Below are 17,987 nucleotides of genomic sequence, written 5' to 3'. Positions count from 1 at the left end.
CTCAGGCCCCACGTGTTTCCCGCCTTGGGAGCTTTGTTTGTGCAGTTTTCCCTTTGTGGGATACCTCCTTACTGGGCTCACCTGCTGAAATCGTAGCCATCTTTCAAAGCCCAGCTCAGACTCCCCATTCCTATATGAAGCCTTCTGTGATTCTCCCAAACCAATTGTGATTTCACCCTTCTCTAACTTTGTGCTCCCTTATATCCTCTGTGTTAGTTGTGTTCTATTTGAGTGGTTTGCATACCTGGCTAAACTTCTTAGTTTGTAGACTCCATGAGGGCAGGGACTGGGTCTTACCCATCTTGGGTCACTTTGCACATAGTTGATGCCCACGATACAACCTGTGGGTTGAATAAGTTGCATAACTCAACTACCACTCAGCTTTTCTCCCTGAAAATAAACTTACAGCAACTTTACACTTTCCTCACTCTTTTTTTTCCTCCCTGTGAGTGCCTAACACTGGACATTTCAAAAATGTCAACTTACTGCTATTGTGTCCCTCATCTTGGACTTTTGACACACTTTTTTTTTTTTCTGAGCTAGGGTTGTGCATTTGTGTCTTGGCAGCTGGAGAGCTATGTCTATGAGTAATGAGTCAATTATTATCCAGCCTCGGGGAAAGTACAATTATTCCTGACTGGCCAGGCTAAGGTAATCCTCTCCTCCCTGTGCCCTTTCCAGTGAAGAACATGAAACAGTTGGAATTCAGACCACTGCAAAGGGAATTTAGACACAACATTTGTCTGCTGAATTTAGCTTCTTTGGACTTATTCTGATTTATGATTGATTGCTTTTTAAATTGCTTATTTAATCCTAATGACTGTCGCTCCAGGGGAGGCCATATACCAAGGAGTATGTGATCAAGAAGCAGTGGAGTGAAGTAGTTTGGCTGGGCAAATGAAGAGCAAATATTGTCCAGAGCAACATTGCTTTAGGCTAGAGTATGATATGAAAATCACCCCCCTGACTTTCAAAGTACCCAGTCTTGTTATAAGCATGATTGCTTATCCCCTATGCTCTTGGCAGGAGGTTTTTGGCAACTACCCAGTGTTGCACAGAATTTCCCCCCCATGAATTTTTCTTTCCTCCTTAGCAACATATTCAGTATCTCTTCACAACTCAGAACACACTCTTGATTTGTATTTCTGTTGACCATGGTGCAGAAGAACAGACACTCAGGTGTTGCTGGGAGAATTAGGTCATGAATTCTGATGTTGGTTGTGTTGATCTGTGAGAACTTCCCTGTAAGTGTAAACTTTCTTCTCAGCTCATGGACACTAGTCTGGCCTTTGAATGAATGAATTTGAATTTTTGAAAAGTTTCTTTCAAAACCGAGTTCTCTGAAACTGACCGCTTTCCTCTGGAAGATGTACAGTCAATTTACAATTGGTGTTTATCAAGGCGTCCATAGTTTCAACCTTTTGCAGGAGTGTAACCTTTTTCTTTGGCCTGACATTAGACATTGCAGGTGTAGTTGGTGACCTTGTAAGGGAGATCTGTTGGAAACTTGTCTGTTTGGTATCAAAAGAAAATTGGAATTCCATTGCTTCAGAATAATGAAACCTTTAGCAAAAACCTTTGTTTCATGTGTATTGAAGTTTTGACTCAGAAATGCCCAAAGAAACACTCTTTCAGGTCTCAGTAACCGACTTGTTCTCTGAAATATTGCTGTTAGATTTCCAAAGTGTATTATGTCTGGCACTTATTTCAAAGCAAGGAACATTAGGGATAAGATGAAAAGGTAGAAAAGGACTCTGATGAAAAGTAGAAACAGAAGAAGATGAAACGCACACTTGGGTGGCATGTTTGGATGGCCACCAGGATAACTCTGGGAAGCAGCATCTGGCACTCTAATCAGACTTTAGGCCACTTCGGATTCTGGGCTGTGCCAACATCTGCCATTTTGTCATTATCATATTGAAAAAGAACTTTTTTCCTATCTTCTGCTGCCAAGAGATTTTTTTTTTTTTGCTGTTTTTTAAAAAAATGATAAAAGCATTTGTAAGAAGCACTTCGGGGCCTTTGGAGTGAAATAGTACTTACTCTTGTGAAACTGCTTTCAAGGTTTAGAAAGGAGTCTTAAACTGTAGGTTCAGTCAGAGAGGGAACAAGTTCTTTTCTGAATCTTTCCATATTTTAAAAATGAAAGCTTTATGTTTATGAAAGGACGAAGTTTTGAAAGAGTAAACAAGAAACTGTGTTAGATCTGAGACCTCAACCATCATTCCACGTCAGCATCAGAAGCTGGGACTTCATTACGTTTTGCTCTTTATTTTGAAGGAGTTTCATCTGGTTATTTGTCACATAACCTGGTGTTTTATTGGAAATGGCAGAGGAGTGCACTGAGTGATTATAAGAACAAACAGAACTTGTCCTTATGGAACATCTGTTCTTCCCAGACATCACTGTGGTTTTCAAGTATGTAAGTCAGTAGATTATTACAGTAGTGTTGTGCTGAGTACACGGTATTTTCTCAGGAAATACTAGGTTTAGGTTGTGCTAGACTTAAAGGATAAGCAAGAACTGAAACTGTTCCGCCTCTTATTAGAACGGGGCACTGAGGAATGGCAGGGAGCCCCTGGAAGTCTGCTTGCCTCTAACTGTGATGAAGTTTGAAGAACCTTTCATTCCTCCTCACTCCTGTTTCCAAGCACCTCCATGCCTGTCTTGCTCCACGCTGCTGCCACGGCTTGTCTCTGCCCCAGGACTGATGATTTTACAGCCATAATTGTGGCTGTAAAAGAGGAAGAAGTCAGAGAGGGTAAGTCCTAAGACCATTTTGTCCTTACTTCTGTGGCCTGGCATCGTCCTGGTTACTCCAGCAGTGTTCCTGTAACCCTCCCATCACCTTCCTGACTGAGACCCTCAGCCCCTCCACCCCCAGCAGCCAAGGTGAGTGCTTCATATCAGAGTTTGCAGGGATTCGTTGTGGCACAAGGCAGGGGTCACCCGTCCCAGTAGTAGCTAATTAGATGGGTACTGGTGCAGGAGGCAGTAGAGAGAGCTGGCCTGAGCTGGTAGTGTTTGCTAATAAATCCCTTTGAAAGAAAAAGTGGTGCATTAAATATTTGTGTTTTCCCTCTCTGGCTTACTGAGCTAATGCTGTATTATAGGTTAGGCTACCTTATCTCTGCTCCCCAACAGTATTTCTGTGTTAATGTCCTATAGATATCCCTACAAGTCTTTTTTTTTCTTTTTTAAAAAATAAATTTATTTATTTATTTGGCTGCGTTGGGTCTTTGTTGCTGCGCGCGGGCTTTCTCTAGTTGCGGCGCGCAGGCTTCTCACTGCGGTGGCTTCTCTTGTCGCGGGGCACAGGCTCTAGGCGTGTGAGCTTCAGTAGTTGTGGCTCACAGGCTCTAGGGTGCAGGCTCAGTAGTTGTGGCGCACGGGCTTAGTTGCTCTGCGGCATGTGGGATCTTCCTGGACCAGGGCCTGAACCCGTGCCTCCTGCTTTGGCAGGCGGATTCTTAGCCACTGTGCCACCAGGGAAGTCCCCCTACAAGTCTTAATTCTACCAATGATGAGGTATGCAGAAGCAAACAGAGGATTCTGGCTGCCTTGCACCAGGCCGAGATCATTAGAACAACAAGAATCTTTACCGATTTTGAAGCCATGAAACCAGTGGCTCTAGAGAAACAAACATGCCACTTTGGTGGGTTAGGCTGTTTTGTAACCCCTTCAGTTAGATACCTTCCCAGGTTGTTCACAAATAAACCCATGTCTCCAGAATCTTTCCATGGTGGAGTATTGTAAGGGGATGGAACAGGGTGCCCTAATCTGACAGTAGCTTGATTTCTGCTGCTTGGCCTCTTTTGAGCCCCTTAGTCACTCTTCTAGTGATCCTTGAAGTAGATTCCTGTGTTTTGCTATTGTCATTTGCACCAAGGGAGTTCTAGTTTTAGTATGTGCCATGCTCCCTGGGTTCTTCTTGTACTGTTGTAAACTTTTCTTCTTTGTCTCCTTTCTGGGCTTTTCAAAATTTCTTTTTTTTTTCTGCTTTATTCTTCTATTCTCTAAGAACCCTTTCCATTCATGTACTGTACTGTTCTAAGTTGCACAGCAGTGAGTGCTGGATTAGGAGGGCCTGGGTTCACATCCCCACTCTGCTACTTACCAGCTGTGTAACTTTTTTTTTTTTTTTTTAATTATTTATTTATTTTTTATTTTTGGCTGCGTTGGGTCTTTGTTGCTGCACGCGGGCTTTCTCTAGTTGCGGCGAGCAGGTGCCACTCTTCGTTACGGTGTATGGGCTTCTCATTGTGGTGGCTTCCCCTGTTGCGGAGCACAGTCTCCAGGCACGCGGGCTTCAGTAGTTGTGGCTCGTGGGCTCTAGAGTGCAGGCTTAGTAGTTGTGGCACATGGGCACAGTTGCTCCATTGCATGTGGGATCCTCCTCAACCTGGGGTTGAACCCGTGTCCCCTGCATTGGCAGGCAGATTCTTTAACCACTGCACCACCAGGGAAGTCCCCGCAGCTGTGTAACTTTGAACAAATTAGTTAATCTCTCTGTAGGCCTTGGTTTCTTCACCTGTAAAATGGGGATACTAACAGTACGTACCTCTAGGGTTGTTGTGAGGCTTAAATGAGATTTATGAGATGCATAATAAAAGACAGTCTGACCCTCAAGTAAGTGTTAACTCTTATTTATTTTAATATTGCTGCTAATATTAAAAATAATTTTATGGCTTAAACCACCGCCCCAGTGTAATCAACTACCAGCTCTTTACCTATCGCTGTGATCTCTCTCCCACATTTTAGCCTACATTTGCAGCTGCCTCTGGGACATTTCCCTCACAGTTTCCACTGGCACCTCAAATACAGCATGGACAAAGGTTAATTCATTCTCTCTCATCTGAATTTGTCACCCACATTTCTGTTAATGTCATCATGTTATAATTTTCTCTTAATTTAGGATGAATCTTAGACTCTTTCCTTATCCTAAGGACATAATCATGAATGTGCAAAGATTTAGCACAAACGTATTCATTGTTTATAGTTTTAAATAGTTGAGAATAAGAATTGGTTAAATAAACTATGTTAAATATATACACTGGAATTCTCTGTAATCATTAAAATTATGCAGAATACGCAATAGTATGAAAAAATATTGCTCTCAAGTTGACTTATAATATGGTATGTACAGTACAATTCCAATTGACTTTTAGAAGTTTATGGGTGAATAGATAAAAAATGAGAAAAATAGCCACTGAAAAAATTTTGTTGCAGCTTTTCTGTTTTGTAGGATTATGAGTGATATTCTAATTTTAATCTTTTTCTTTTACAAATTTTCTAAAATCATCCATACATTGCCTCCATATTTTTAAAAAACCCCTCAAATTTAGAAAAAAAATGAGATCGGTAATGTCCAAGAGTCTTGCAAATACATTATTGACCTCTTAACAATGGCTGAGAACAGTGCTGGATACAAACTTATAAATGTTTGTTGAATAGTGAATGAAATAGTGTTATCTTTCTATGCATTTTTAGAAATAAGAGTGTTTAATGCTTCAAGCATTCAGTTTGTAGATTTTTTTGAAAAGTATTTTTTTTGTTTGGAAGAAAGATTCTCAATAAACACAAAATAAACTAGACTGGATGTGGTGGGTGTTTTCTAATATCATTTCAGATAATGTGACCAAAAGAGGAGCCTTTGGAACCAATTCTTCAGAAAACAATTTTCCTTCAGTAAAATTTACTCAGAGAAATGAACCAAATGATCACCATCTTAGCAATAAAGCCGTCTTTCTTCGTACTTCGTCACAGTGTTCAGAAGAGGAACAGGTAATACGATAGCACATTTACAGAAACAGAGAAAAAAAATTCATCATGAATTTAAAAAAAGAAAGAGACCATAATAAGAAACATCGGACAGCTATTGGATCAGTAACTCAGACTCCTAATTTTAGAAGGAGTGCCTTTGGGATACTTTAATGAAAATCATCATTAGATTTCATGATTTCAACAGCCAACTTTTATGATAGTAACTTAATTATCCCTAATTTTTGTTAAAAACCTCTTAAGGATCTGCCATCTACAGATTTTTCTTGAAATTATGTCTATATTTTAGCTTGTCCTCTGGGACAAAAGAGTTCCTTTTTATAATTCTCTGTGTAAATGAGAGTTTCTTTTACCTGTCCTGAATTCATGTCCTTCAGACTTAAAGTAGAATATGTTACCTTGGTTCTTCCAAGATTTGGTCAATAAATAAATGTTAGATGCTCTCTTCCTAATCTTCAAGACTTCATAGACTATATTCACATTATCTTTAGCTATGGTTTTTAACTATCAAGGAATCCTAGTGGAAGCTGTTCTATTTATTAAGCCATTTGAGTTTCTACTTTCTATCTCATCGTGTATTCCCTGTGATATTGTGGACAGAATTGTATATGAGATTATGGTTTTATGCAAGGGAGAAAAATCTCCATGTTAGAAGTGTGTTTATATACAGCGAAGGGCTATAATTCTTTAGTTCTATAACTTATTTCCAGTGAGGTGATTATGGGACAAGAACTTTTCTTTCTAGAGGATTCACTGTCTACTGGCCATCATTGGCAATTGGAATTACATTTTCTATTGAGACTTTAACCAGTGTGTGAGAGGCAAAGAATTGTTCCACGGTATTTTTTCCTAGTGACTTGAAAATGTTGTATTAGCATTCTCTGATTTGTCCTTCAGAGGCTCATTGGGATGGGATGGGACGGGAGCTGGGGTAATGAGGTGCGGAGTGTTATATTTTACACATGAAAAAATTGAGGTTAAATAATTTACCCTAGGTTACACTGTAGATGAGTCTAGAAGACAGAAGTAGAAGTCAGACCTCCTGGAACCTATTCCCTGATGGCTGCTATGACTTAGTGAATCTGCTGTCACTAAGGTGTCATGGTTTGTCACGCATAGCTAATTAACAGAAAACGGAAAGGGGATTTTAGTTCCTGAAGGGCTACAAGATCAGCTCCTTTATTTTCACTTGTTTCATGTTCCCATCAATATGTCCTCAATGTTTTTTGTTTGTTTGTTTGTTTTCCCAGATAGTGATGGATGAAGGCCAAAAAGTTGGCAGTTCCTTTCAAGGTGATCTGAATCGGGCAGGAAAGGTGAAGGTAAGGCATGATTCGATTTTATTCCATGGGCAAAACCCAGAAAGAGCATAAAAACAACAAAAACCTCACAGGACTCATTTGCTGTCTGTCATACAAATTTGGAGAATTCAGCAGATTTTGTCTATATGCTTTAAAAAGAAAACGTGGTGTTTGATTATCTTAAACTGTCCTTGGTTGCCTGGGTTCTGGATCTTTTTTCCTCAAAGCTTTACAAATGGAAGGGGTGCTTCAGTAGAGAAACATGACTCTCGTCCCCTTGAACTATACCGTTAATTAAGAGAAATGACAATATAACAGATTCTCAAGTTTTAGTACTGAAACCATCATATGGAAGATAAATTTTTGCTGTCCCTTGGAAGTCAAAAAATAACTGTAGTTATGTACTTCCAAGTAATGGAAGCTACAAGCCATGGTCTGGCAGGTAGAGAGTGGGGAAGAAAGACCCAGGCTGTGTTTTGAATTCCAATGATGAGATCTAAATTTATAATTTGACGGTATTTTGTTATGTACATGTTTTAGGTCATAAGCATAAAAGGCATTTTGACATCATGCCTTTACTAGATCTGCCTTCCTGCCAGTGGTGAAATCATTTGTTTATTCAAACTCTTTGATATTCACCTGAGATAAATTGGTTCATGTCTGAAGTGTTACCATTTTGTTAATCTAAAATGTCTCATTGTCAGCTTGCAGTGGAAAGCAACATTGAAAAGCTGCTACTGTCTGTAAAGGTCATTTGCTCTGCTTTTTACCGTTGAAGTAATTTTCAGTTTTATTTGCTCAAAAGAGAGAACACTTGATTTTTTGCCCTGTTCACCTCTCTTGTGATTACCTGGGGCAGGATGATTTTGTCTTGAATGAACCTTCTTCCCTGCTTTCTTTAGTTTCTACTCTCTCTTTGGAATTTAAAGCACACTGTTGTGAGAATAGCCAGACCCACTACCATCATTTGCTTGAGGAGCAAAAGCAATAAAACAAAACCAAAAACCAGAAACATTGTTTCAGACTGTCTTGATGGTGGTATATATTCTGAATCAGGAACAAAAACTTTTCAAAAACTTCCCAGTCTGTTTTTTCCCTTTCAGTATAGAGATCTTACTGTGGTGCCCAAGAAATCCGGGCCAACTTCCAGATTTAGTGCTTCCTTCACATGTCGCTGGGAAAGCACAGTGAACACAAAGGTCTCTATCTGGGACTCAAAAGTTAATGAGAAAAGGAGATTCATTTACTCACTTGAGTGTTGTGGAAGTGGATTCACTGATTCTTAATTGCATATTTTTCTCTAGGTCTAATTTGCATAAAGATGATGTTAATCCTTTTCTAGGTAGACAACTTCCTTGATTTAGAAGATTTGGACTTGGATGAAGACATTAAGCCCCAAATGAGTAAGAGTATGCTTTCTGTTTCCTTTCTACACTGCTTGACCTCTTTCTTGAAACTACAAATAAGACTTTAGACAGCTTTTCTTTTCTTTCTTTCTTTTTTTTGGGGCAATCCTTACCTCTACTTTCCCTGAGATAGGAAAAACTGGAGTCCTGCAGTCTCTTTTTCGATAATAAAGATTTCAGCTGAAAGGTCATACAAAACTTGTTGAAGGTTGTAACATCTTTGGTCTTAAATGAAGGAAAGGTGTTCTTCCTCCCCCCCCCATTTACCATGTGATTGATTTTTGGATAATTGTCTCAGAGTCATTTAAGTCAAACCCTTATTTCTTAGAAGCACCATGTAAATTGAGATTATTTTTGAGTGCTACTTAAAATATCAGTTGATCATAAAAATTATGAGAATTGATCATAAAATAAACAAAAAAATAAAATCCAAATCTTTGCTTTTATATATATTTATTAATATGTGAACCAAACAATTAAAACTAAAGATATAGTGTGAATGTTTTTTCTGGGGCTTTCCCTGAGGTTTATGTAGATGAGGCCTTTTCCTTTCTTGGTTAATATTTCTGTGTAAGCCTAGGTATCCTTTGTTGCTCAAAGGGGCTTTGAAATATGTTCAAAATTTGAGTTACTTGTTTTGAAAACTCTCCTTCCTAATTTAATATGCAAGAATTCTCAAAATTAGTTGAATGTTAGGGAAGGGGCAGTTTCCATGGGGGTTTGGTTGTTGGTGTTTGATTGTTGTTTACAGTCCTTAGGTGGTCATAAACAGCGATTATGGTCATTATTGTTGGGGAAGGGGGCTTCTTTATAATCACACAGGAGTTAAAGTGCAGGGTGTAGTTGGTTGGGGGATGGCCACTGTCTGTAAACTGACTGTATAAGCCTCTGCTTTGGCTTCTCTGTTTGCCTGAATTTGAGAGGCTTTGGTAATTGGAAGCAATTAACATTTCTTTTCTGCTTCCAAACAGCACACTACTCCATTGAAGGCTCTGTTACTCAAGCACTCTATTAACCAGTAGACTTCGCAGATTTTTTTCCGTACTTGCTTGGTTCAAGGGAGATCAGAGATCTAACAGAATCACAGAGGTTCTCTTAACTTTAATGCCTTAGGCAGCTCTGAATTTCTTTATTAGAGCAGTTTAGAGGCTCTGATTGGATTAGAAGGGATTGCTGAGGATTTATGAGGAAGCCACATTTGTGGAGCAAGCACACTGTTTCTGGGTTTTGGGTGATTTTGGGAAAGGGAACATATTCCTGGGTCCTGTTCCTAAGAAAGAGTCTAATTCAGAAGGTCTTTTATGGCATCTAGTGATCTGCATTTTTAACCACTACCCCCAGGGGATTCTGATATAGTTCATGTGGATGATACTTGGAGTCTGCATGTATACCTTTACAACATAAAATTAATTTCATAGGAGGGCACAGAAGTGCACAGGTTGAACATTTTTGTGATGGTTTAAACTTCTTGATTTCTGCCAGTAATGAGAAGGTCTGTATACTGACATAATCCTGCATAGCCAGCGAATCTGATTTTGGTTGTATCAATATTTTAAATTAGTCTTCTTACCTTTTCCATTATTTTCACATTGTTTTCTTTAAACTTTTTTTTTTTTTTTTTTTGGCTGCGTTGGGTCTTTCTCTAGTTGAGGTGCGCGGGGGCTACTCTTTGCTGTGGTGCATGTGCTTCTCATTGCGGTGGCTTCCCTTGTTGCGCAGCACAGGCTCTAGGTGTGCAGGCTCCAGTAGTTGCAGCACGCAGGCTCAGTAGTTGTGGCACCCAGGCCCGAGAGCACACAGGCTTCAGTAGTTGCAGTGGGCAGGCTCAGTAGTTGTAGCTCATGGGCTCTAGAGTGCAGGCTCCATAGTTGTGGCACACAGGCTTAGTTGCTCTGCAGCACGTGGGATCTTCCCGGACCAGGGATCAAACCTGTGTCCCCTGCATTGGCAGGTGGATTCTCAACCACTGTACCACCAGGGAAGTCCCTCTTTAACCATCTTTTAAGTTTTTTTTTTTTTTTTTTTTTTACCAGATCTGTTTCTGTTGTTTAAAAAATTGCAAAGAAATGTCTCACTAGTATGATTTTTCTGGAAATCAGATAACAGGTAGTTTTGCATTTGTGTGTATAAAAGCTTACTGAGGCTGAACCAAGTCTCAGTGGACTTGCATGAGGTAGTCAGTACCTTCTCAGGTGTAAAATAATGTGAAAAGCCAAGGCTAAAAAGCAACCTAGGCTTCAGTGATCTATTCCAATTACCAAAAAGACCACCAAGCTTCACAATTTTCATAATGCACAATCTGGGTCATTTGAAAGGAAAGAAAAAAGAAATAGTTGTGCCAGGGTGAATTTTAGATTGCGTCTGATTTGTATTACACTTAAGGAGTGGGAGCAGAAGGCGAATATTTATATCAGATGGGAAACGTGACATTTTAAACAGACAAGTTGCTTATATAATTTTGGCAGCTGAGGGGTTTACTGATTAGATTCTGTTGTTATTGTTTAAGCAACAGATTTGCTTGGGGCAAGAAGGAAGTGAGTTGCATATTGTTTTTCTACCACTGACTTTATTTGTTCACCTTTTTCATTTTCATAAATATTCTCCAAGATTCAGGCACTTGTTTCTGTCCCAGTATTTGGCTTATTGTTTTGGCAGCCCAGGTGGAGACAGTTTTTCCAAGCAGACAACTCAGTGCTGTGCTATTGACCAGTTGTTGGAGGGAACCTTGGCCACAGAGTTTGGTGCCCTGTGTTTATTTGACGTCACATTAACCATTTTTTCCTCCTTTGAGATAAGATAGTTAACCTGATGGTTAGTTACTGTCATGCTCCAGACTGTTACCCGAAAATATTATTATTTGGAATAGGTATTAGTTATTATGCTTTGGCCATTGGAGTAGAAAGAATCTTCTGGTCGTCTTTATTTTTTACCCCCTCAGTTGGCCCAGCATGTTCTCTGGATGAGTGCAGAAGGTCAAAGAGACTTTTTTGAGGCCTAGTTTTCAGAATTATACTGTCTTATACAAGTTTCTTGACCAGTGGGTATACTTATGCTATGGTTGATTGTGTTGGATGAAAATGGGCAATTGATTCCTGCTCAAAGATTGGCAGCCTTATTTGATTTTCATTTTCAATCTCTCCAGTACTCCCAGTTCTAATGAAGGCATCATTTTCTCTCTCTCTCCCTCTTTTTTTAAAAAATTCTTTCCTTATCTGCAACTTTAAGGCTTTATGTAGCCTATGAATGACCTGGACTCTTATTCAAAGATATTTAACAACTGTGACTGGATCCTGGAATAAAATAAAGAATAAAACAGATCTGGTTCCTGTCCTTGGAAATTTGTAGTTTATTGGAAGAATCAGACATATCACAAATATACAATTACATATGCTTTAGATCTCATGAGAGCATATGGCAGGGGAATTTAATTTGTCCATGGATCAGAGAAAGTGCTGAGAGCCTGAGATCTAAAGGATGAGTAATTATTAACTGGGTGAGGGGTGAGTAAGAGAGTATAGGAACAGTGTAAGAACAGTGTGTGTAAAGGTTCTGAGCTAGGAGAAGATGGCATATTTCAGCCAACACAGTTTAGGCATTTCATTTACTTTCCACTTGGGACTGTTAAAAATCATTCCTTCATTGCTTAGAAGATCACTAAAAGATCATTGAGAGGGAAAAATCCTTGCTTCAAAATGTTCCTCTATCCCTGTTCCTCCAATTTTTTTTTAATGTGCAAACTTATCCATTTATTAAATTCAAACTTGAAAGCCATATCAACCACAAAGGCAAATGCTTCCACTGCATTCCTGAGAAGAGAACAGAATTGGGATGGTAATTCCACCCTTTCAATAATTCCTCTATTTATTTCTCCCCAAGGGTAAAGGAAGGCATTATCTAATTGGAGAGATTAGGGAAAAAAACTGATGTGTATGGATGAGACATTTTGTTTCTTCTTTTGGGTTCATGCTGTTTGGAAGGTGTATGTCCTCTCTTCTGTACCTGTGTCACCTTTCTTATAGTAGACACACTTTAAAAGGGGCCCAGGTCTGCCTTACATGGTGGTTTTCAACCTGAGAGATACATTGGAATCGCTTGAGGAGCTTAAAAAAACCCGACAATACCTGGATCCTGCCTTTGGAGATCCTTTCCCAGTAGTCTGGTGTGTGTCCTGGGCACTGGCAGTATTTAAAGCTTCCCAGGTGACTCTAACATGCATTTGAAGCTGAGAACCATCTCTAGACAAATGTCTGGAGGTATCACTCTCTGAGACCCTACTCTAAGGGCTCTAGGGATGTGAAGAGGTTCTCCTTATACCTGGCCGGATTCATGTCATCTGTGCAGACTCCCTGTCAGGTGGGTTAGTCCAAGGTCTAGACTTGGAAGGAAAGTTTGATAAATAAGAGGGCAAATTGTGACTGCAGGACAAGCTCTGTTTTCAAAGTCAGCTCTATTAGTTATAAAGCTCATATTTTGATCCCCATCTTTTTGACTTCTGTATGGATTTTTCTTTTATTTCTGTATTTAAAGTAGAGGGATATGATTTATTATCACTGTCAAATGCCAACTCTGCCCATGAAGTAACTCTTCCCTGATCTTCCTGATCTTCCCCTTGAATGGGCAGTAATCTTCCTCTGTTTACATTTCCACTTTTATTTATTTTGCAGTTTTTTTTTTCTCAAAGTAAGTTTTCATTAATGTGTCTCTTGAAAGTGGCATATGGTTTATTCATATGCATGTACACACACACACACACACACACAAATAAAACTTCATCTTTTAATTGGTGTGTTTAATCCATTTACATTTAATGTAGCTGCTGATATATTTGGCTTTAAATCTCTTATCTTACTATTTTGTTTTCTACTTGTCCTGCCAGTTATATGTTCTTCACTCATTTTTTGCCTATTTTGGATTAATCGAGTATTATATTATTGTTTCATTGCCCCCTATTTTTGCTGGGTAGAGAATTCTAGGTTTTTAATTACTTTCTTTCAGAATTTTTAAGACGTTATTCTATTCTGTTATGGTGTTAATTTTTTCTCTATTGAAAACTGTCAAAAAACCAAGTGTTAATCTGATGGTTGTACATTGGAAGGTAATATGTTTTTTACCTCATTTGACTACTTTCATGATTTTCTCTTTGTTTTTGTTTGTCAGTAATTTCACTCTGCCCCGGCATTGTTAACTTTGTATTTGTTCTGCGTGGGGTTTGTAGATTCTTGTAAATGTTAGGAAATTCTCAGTTCTTATGTCTTCAAATATTACCTGTGCCTAGACTTTTCACCATGTCCCACATATCACTTATGCTCTTTCCTGCATTTTCCATCCTTTTTTATTTCCTTTCTTTCTTCAGTCCAAATATTTTCTACTATCTATGTTCTAGTTCAGTAATCCTTTCTTGAATTGTATCAAATATGATGTTAAAGCCATCAATATTTCAGTTATTATAGTTTTCAAGAGGTCTGGAATATCTATTTTTATAGATTTTAGTTCCCTGCCAAAATTTTCCATTTTTGTAATATATTTATTGGAATATATTAATCAATTATTTTAAAGTTCCTGTCTCATAATTCCAATAACTGAGATGTCCTGTGAGTCCATTTATATTATTAATTTTCCCTTTTGATCTTATATCTTTGTATACCTGGTACTTTTCGTTTGAATGCTGAACATTATATATAAAATATTACATAGGCTCTGGATGATTATCTTAATCTTGTTTTAGAAATCTTCTTTTCAACATTTTGCTAGCAGTTAGAGTAGTCATAGGTCATCTTAATCCAATATGGGACTGAGCTGATTTGGTGACAGCTTTATGAGGGCTGCTCTACTTCTAGTTCTTGCTTACTGCTAGGGTGTAGCCCTTCAAGGTAAATCACAGCCCCTCCTTCTTGGAGATCCCAAACTCTATTTTTTATCTTCACAGCACTGTGAAGCTGTTGGTAGTTCTGCTAAGCTTCTCAGCCTCTTAGTCTATTTCTTCTTCACTTCTTGGTGTTTCAGCCTCTGCTTACAAATCAGTAAATGCCATAAGTTGAAAAACAGCTTAGACTCTTAGACTCACTTTCACTACTTTCCTTCTCTCCAGGATCTTGGCCCCTCAAGTTCTGGGCTTCCCTGGTAGCTCTCTAATGCCTTTAAGTAGTTGATTTTTTATCATTTATTCAGCTTTTCTAATGTTCTTGGTGGGAGGGTCAGACTCATATTAAATGTGGTCTGGGAGCTCCTTGGAAAACCCCAAGGTCTGAAGGTCAAATAAGTTGACGTTTGCACTGATGTTGCAAAAGCAATGATGGGTAAAGATGCTAGTAACTTAGTGTGAATCAAGGTAGAAGCACCAAACTATACTAGTAGTCACTGTAATCTTTACTGTCCTGAATTGTAGTTAAAGCAAATGCCAGTTTCCATTGCAGATGTCCTTGATGAAGTGGTAAAAATTATTAATTTTATTAAACCCTGATGCTTGAGTATACCTCTTCTGCTGCATACTGAAATACAACAGTTATATTTCATATATACATGAAATACATGAAAATTTTTTCATGGAAAAAATGAAAAACAGTTTTTCATGAAAAAACACTTGTGCAATTGAGTGGTGTGCTGAACTTGTTTTGTTTTGTTTTTCTTTCATGGATCAACGTTTTTACTTGAAAGAATGACTGACAAAGTATAGTTCTCAAAAAGGAATGAAGTGAGCCCGTCTCTACAAGACAACAGCTGACAGTATTCATTGCCAATGATAAAATTGGCAATGGATCAAGTGAAAATTGGATTTTTGGAAAACTTATATCCAGTACTGTGAGCTTGACAGCTTCCCAATATTTAAAGCCTTTTCTGATAAAATTGGTAATGTTAACTAATGTGATTTTTATATTGCATAATGAAATATGTCAACATTTGAAAAATCTGCATAACACAGTGAACCACCATTTTCCAAATAACCAATATATGATGTTACAAAATCATGCACAGGAGCGCAATCCATTCAACATGTAAGATAGACCAATGGATTTTAACATAAGAGTATGAAAAATTTACTGAAAGGGTTTTTCATATTGCACATTGAAATTATTTTTAAAAACTTTATCATTTTTCAATATCTAGTGTGTATCAAAGAATAATATCCCCAGTTACATAAAAAGAGTATTAAAATAGTCCTCCCCTTTCCAGCTACATATCTGTGTGAGACTAGAGTTTCTTCATTTTCATCAACTGAAACAGCATATTCCAAAAATTCAGTGCAGAAGCAAATATAGAATCCAGCTTTCTTCTATTTAAGACAGACATTTAAAAGATTCAGACAATGTAAAACAATGCTTCTCTTCTATTTTCTTTGATTTTGGAAAAGAGGTTTTTTAAATAAAAATATTTATTTTAATATATGAGTATTATTTTAATGATTCAATATCAAATATTTGAAAATTTGTATTTTAATGATTCAATAAGCAAATATTTGAAATTTTAATTTCTAATATGGTAAATATTGATAGATATCACTCCCATAAACAAAAGCTCTTTGGGGTCTTCAAAAAATTTTAAGAACAAGAACCACCTGATATAAACTATCATAGCTGGAAGCTATGTGCAGAGGAGGCCTGAGTGCATTTCTTATCTGTATCCTTTTTGGTCTTGAGGAACACCTGAAATTTCAGGAAATTTTGGCCATTTCTACATGGCAACAAAGGAATGGATTGGTTAATTTTTATAAACATGACAGGCAGACTAAATATTATTATTGTCTAGATTATCAGATGCCAGGTAGATGGCTTACTTTTTAATGTATTAAATTACATGATTATAACCTTTGACTTGCTGGTCATTGGCTAAATGCAGAAAGACAAATGGCACAAACACATAGTATATAAACGCTGGACATTTTGTCATGTAGTTGAGAAAGAGGTTGAAATGCTTTCAACCAGGCTTGCCATCCAACATCAAGATTCGTTTTTCGAGAGGTGCCTTCACTCTACAAAGCACATCAGTCAAGATGGTGGTATTTAGCTAAGAAGGAAACTAATTGTTTTAGAAACAATAAGGTCAGATGAAGTGTCTTAAAGATAAGATTTTAGTTGGGAAAGCTTTGCAGAAAACTTCAGAAATTCCATTCCCCACCATCAATGAATACAATCGTTTTCTCCCTGAGAGAATGAATATTTAAATAACCCATCAGTGATTATAAAATGGCTAAAAGATAAGGTATCTTTCTTTATAACTTGTGTCTTATCAGACTATTCGTGTGCATATAGGTTTCACTCTTTTATAAATCTGTCCTATTTAGAGTTAAAGCAGTTCAATTTTTGTGTTGATTATTGTCTGTTTTTACGTATAAAAATCCTACTCCTGTAAAAAAAAAATTTAGTTTTTGAGGGAAAGGACTATACATATTTTGCATCATTCACAATGTCCTATGGATAGGTAGACTCTTCATACTTGCTGTTCAGTTTAAAAGTTGAGATGCAGGAAATTAATTTCCTTTCTGCAAGTATGTGCTGAGCATTTACTACATATAAGGTGTCGTGTTAGGCTCCAACAGCTATGCGTTTGTGCATTTTACTTTTACACTGGAGAAACAAATGACAGGAATGGGAAATGCAGTGGATACTGAGTCATATTGTTTTGAAAGAATTGTACCCATGGCAGTGGAATTCTTATGAAATAAACCATTTTTGTTGAAAACCCTACCTTCTTCGCAAACATATGAGGGATGTCAAGAGTTTCAGCAAAGGAATTGCAGAGTTGTCCCTCTTCGTGCACAGTACTGTCCATCAGATTTTAAATAGCTCTGAAAGCAGAATTGATTTTGATTTCATATTCAAAGGGATGTTTGCACTGGCAGCCAATGGGTATGGTAGATATTGGTTTTCACATTAAGAGGCTTGAACCTTTCTCTTCTTGCCTCTCTTGTTGGCAGGCCCCTAACCAGTGAGGGAGATTAGCTTTGGACTCATAAAGGAATATCTTAGAAAGCCAGTTTTTCCACCAACCTTATTGAATTTAAAAATATTACTTCTTTGGGACTTCCCTGGTGGCACAGTGGTTAAGAATCCGCCTGCCAGTTCAGGGGACACGGGTTTGATCCCTGGTCCAGGAAGATCTCACATGCCGCGGGGCAACTAAGCCCGTGCGCCACAACTGCTGAACCCACATGCTGCAATTACTGAAGCCCGTGCGCCTAGAGCCCTGCTCCGCAACAAGAGAAGCCACCGCAGTGAGAAGCCCGCGCACCACAATGAAGAGTAGCCCCCGCTCCCCGCAGTTAGAGAAAGCCCGCACACAGCAGCGAAGACCCAACGCAGCCAAAATAAATAAATAAATTAATTAATTAATTTTAAAAAATTAAAATATATATATATATATAAATATTACTTCTGGTTATAAAATTGTAAAATGCCCTGAACACTTACTAATCACGCTAATGTGCTATCGTAGTGACATTTCTTGGCCCTGAGTTTGTAGGTACAATCTGATAGATTTTAAATAATATATGTGATGAAAATGC

General features: G+C 38.1%; 1 protein-coding gene across 5 annotated transcripts in view; it reads left to right on the top strand.

Annotated features, from left to right (window-relative positions):
- Nucleotides 1-17,987, top strand: part of IFTAP (intraflagellar transport associated protein) — a 61,020-nt gene that overhangs the window by 32,779 nt on the left and 10,254 nt on the right. For 2 of the 5 annotated variants that reach the window (XM_060103710.1, XM_060103711.1), the window contains exons 3-5: nucleotides 5,630-5,784; nucleotides 7,032-7,103; nucleotides 8,425-8,491. In XM_060103710.1, the coding sequence (XP_059959693.1) occupies nucleotides 5,630-5,784; nucleotides 7,032-7,103; nucleotides 8,425-8,491 (294 nt within the window). Of the gene's footprint in view, nucleotides 1-2,548; nucleotides 2,762-4,766; nucleotides 4,836-5,629; nucleotides 5,785-7,031; nucleotides 7,104-8,424; nucleotides 8,492-17,987 lie in introns of those variants that run through there. The other 3 variants (XM_060103713.1, XM_060103714.1, XM_060103712.1) reach the window with 3 other exon arrangements.

The sequence above is a fragment of the Mesoplodon densirostris genome, chromosome 7 (genome assembly GCF_025265405.1).
Source record: "Mesoplodon densirostris isolate mMesDen1 chromosome 7, mMesDen1 primary haplotype, whole genome shotgun sequence".
Classification (NCBI taxonomy): Eukaryota; Metazoa; Chordata; class Mammalia; order Artiodactyla; family Ziphiidae; genus Mesoplodon; species Mesoplodon densirostris.
This window is presented reverse-complemented; position numbering and strand designations above follow the sequence as displayed.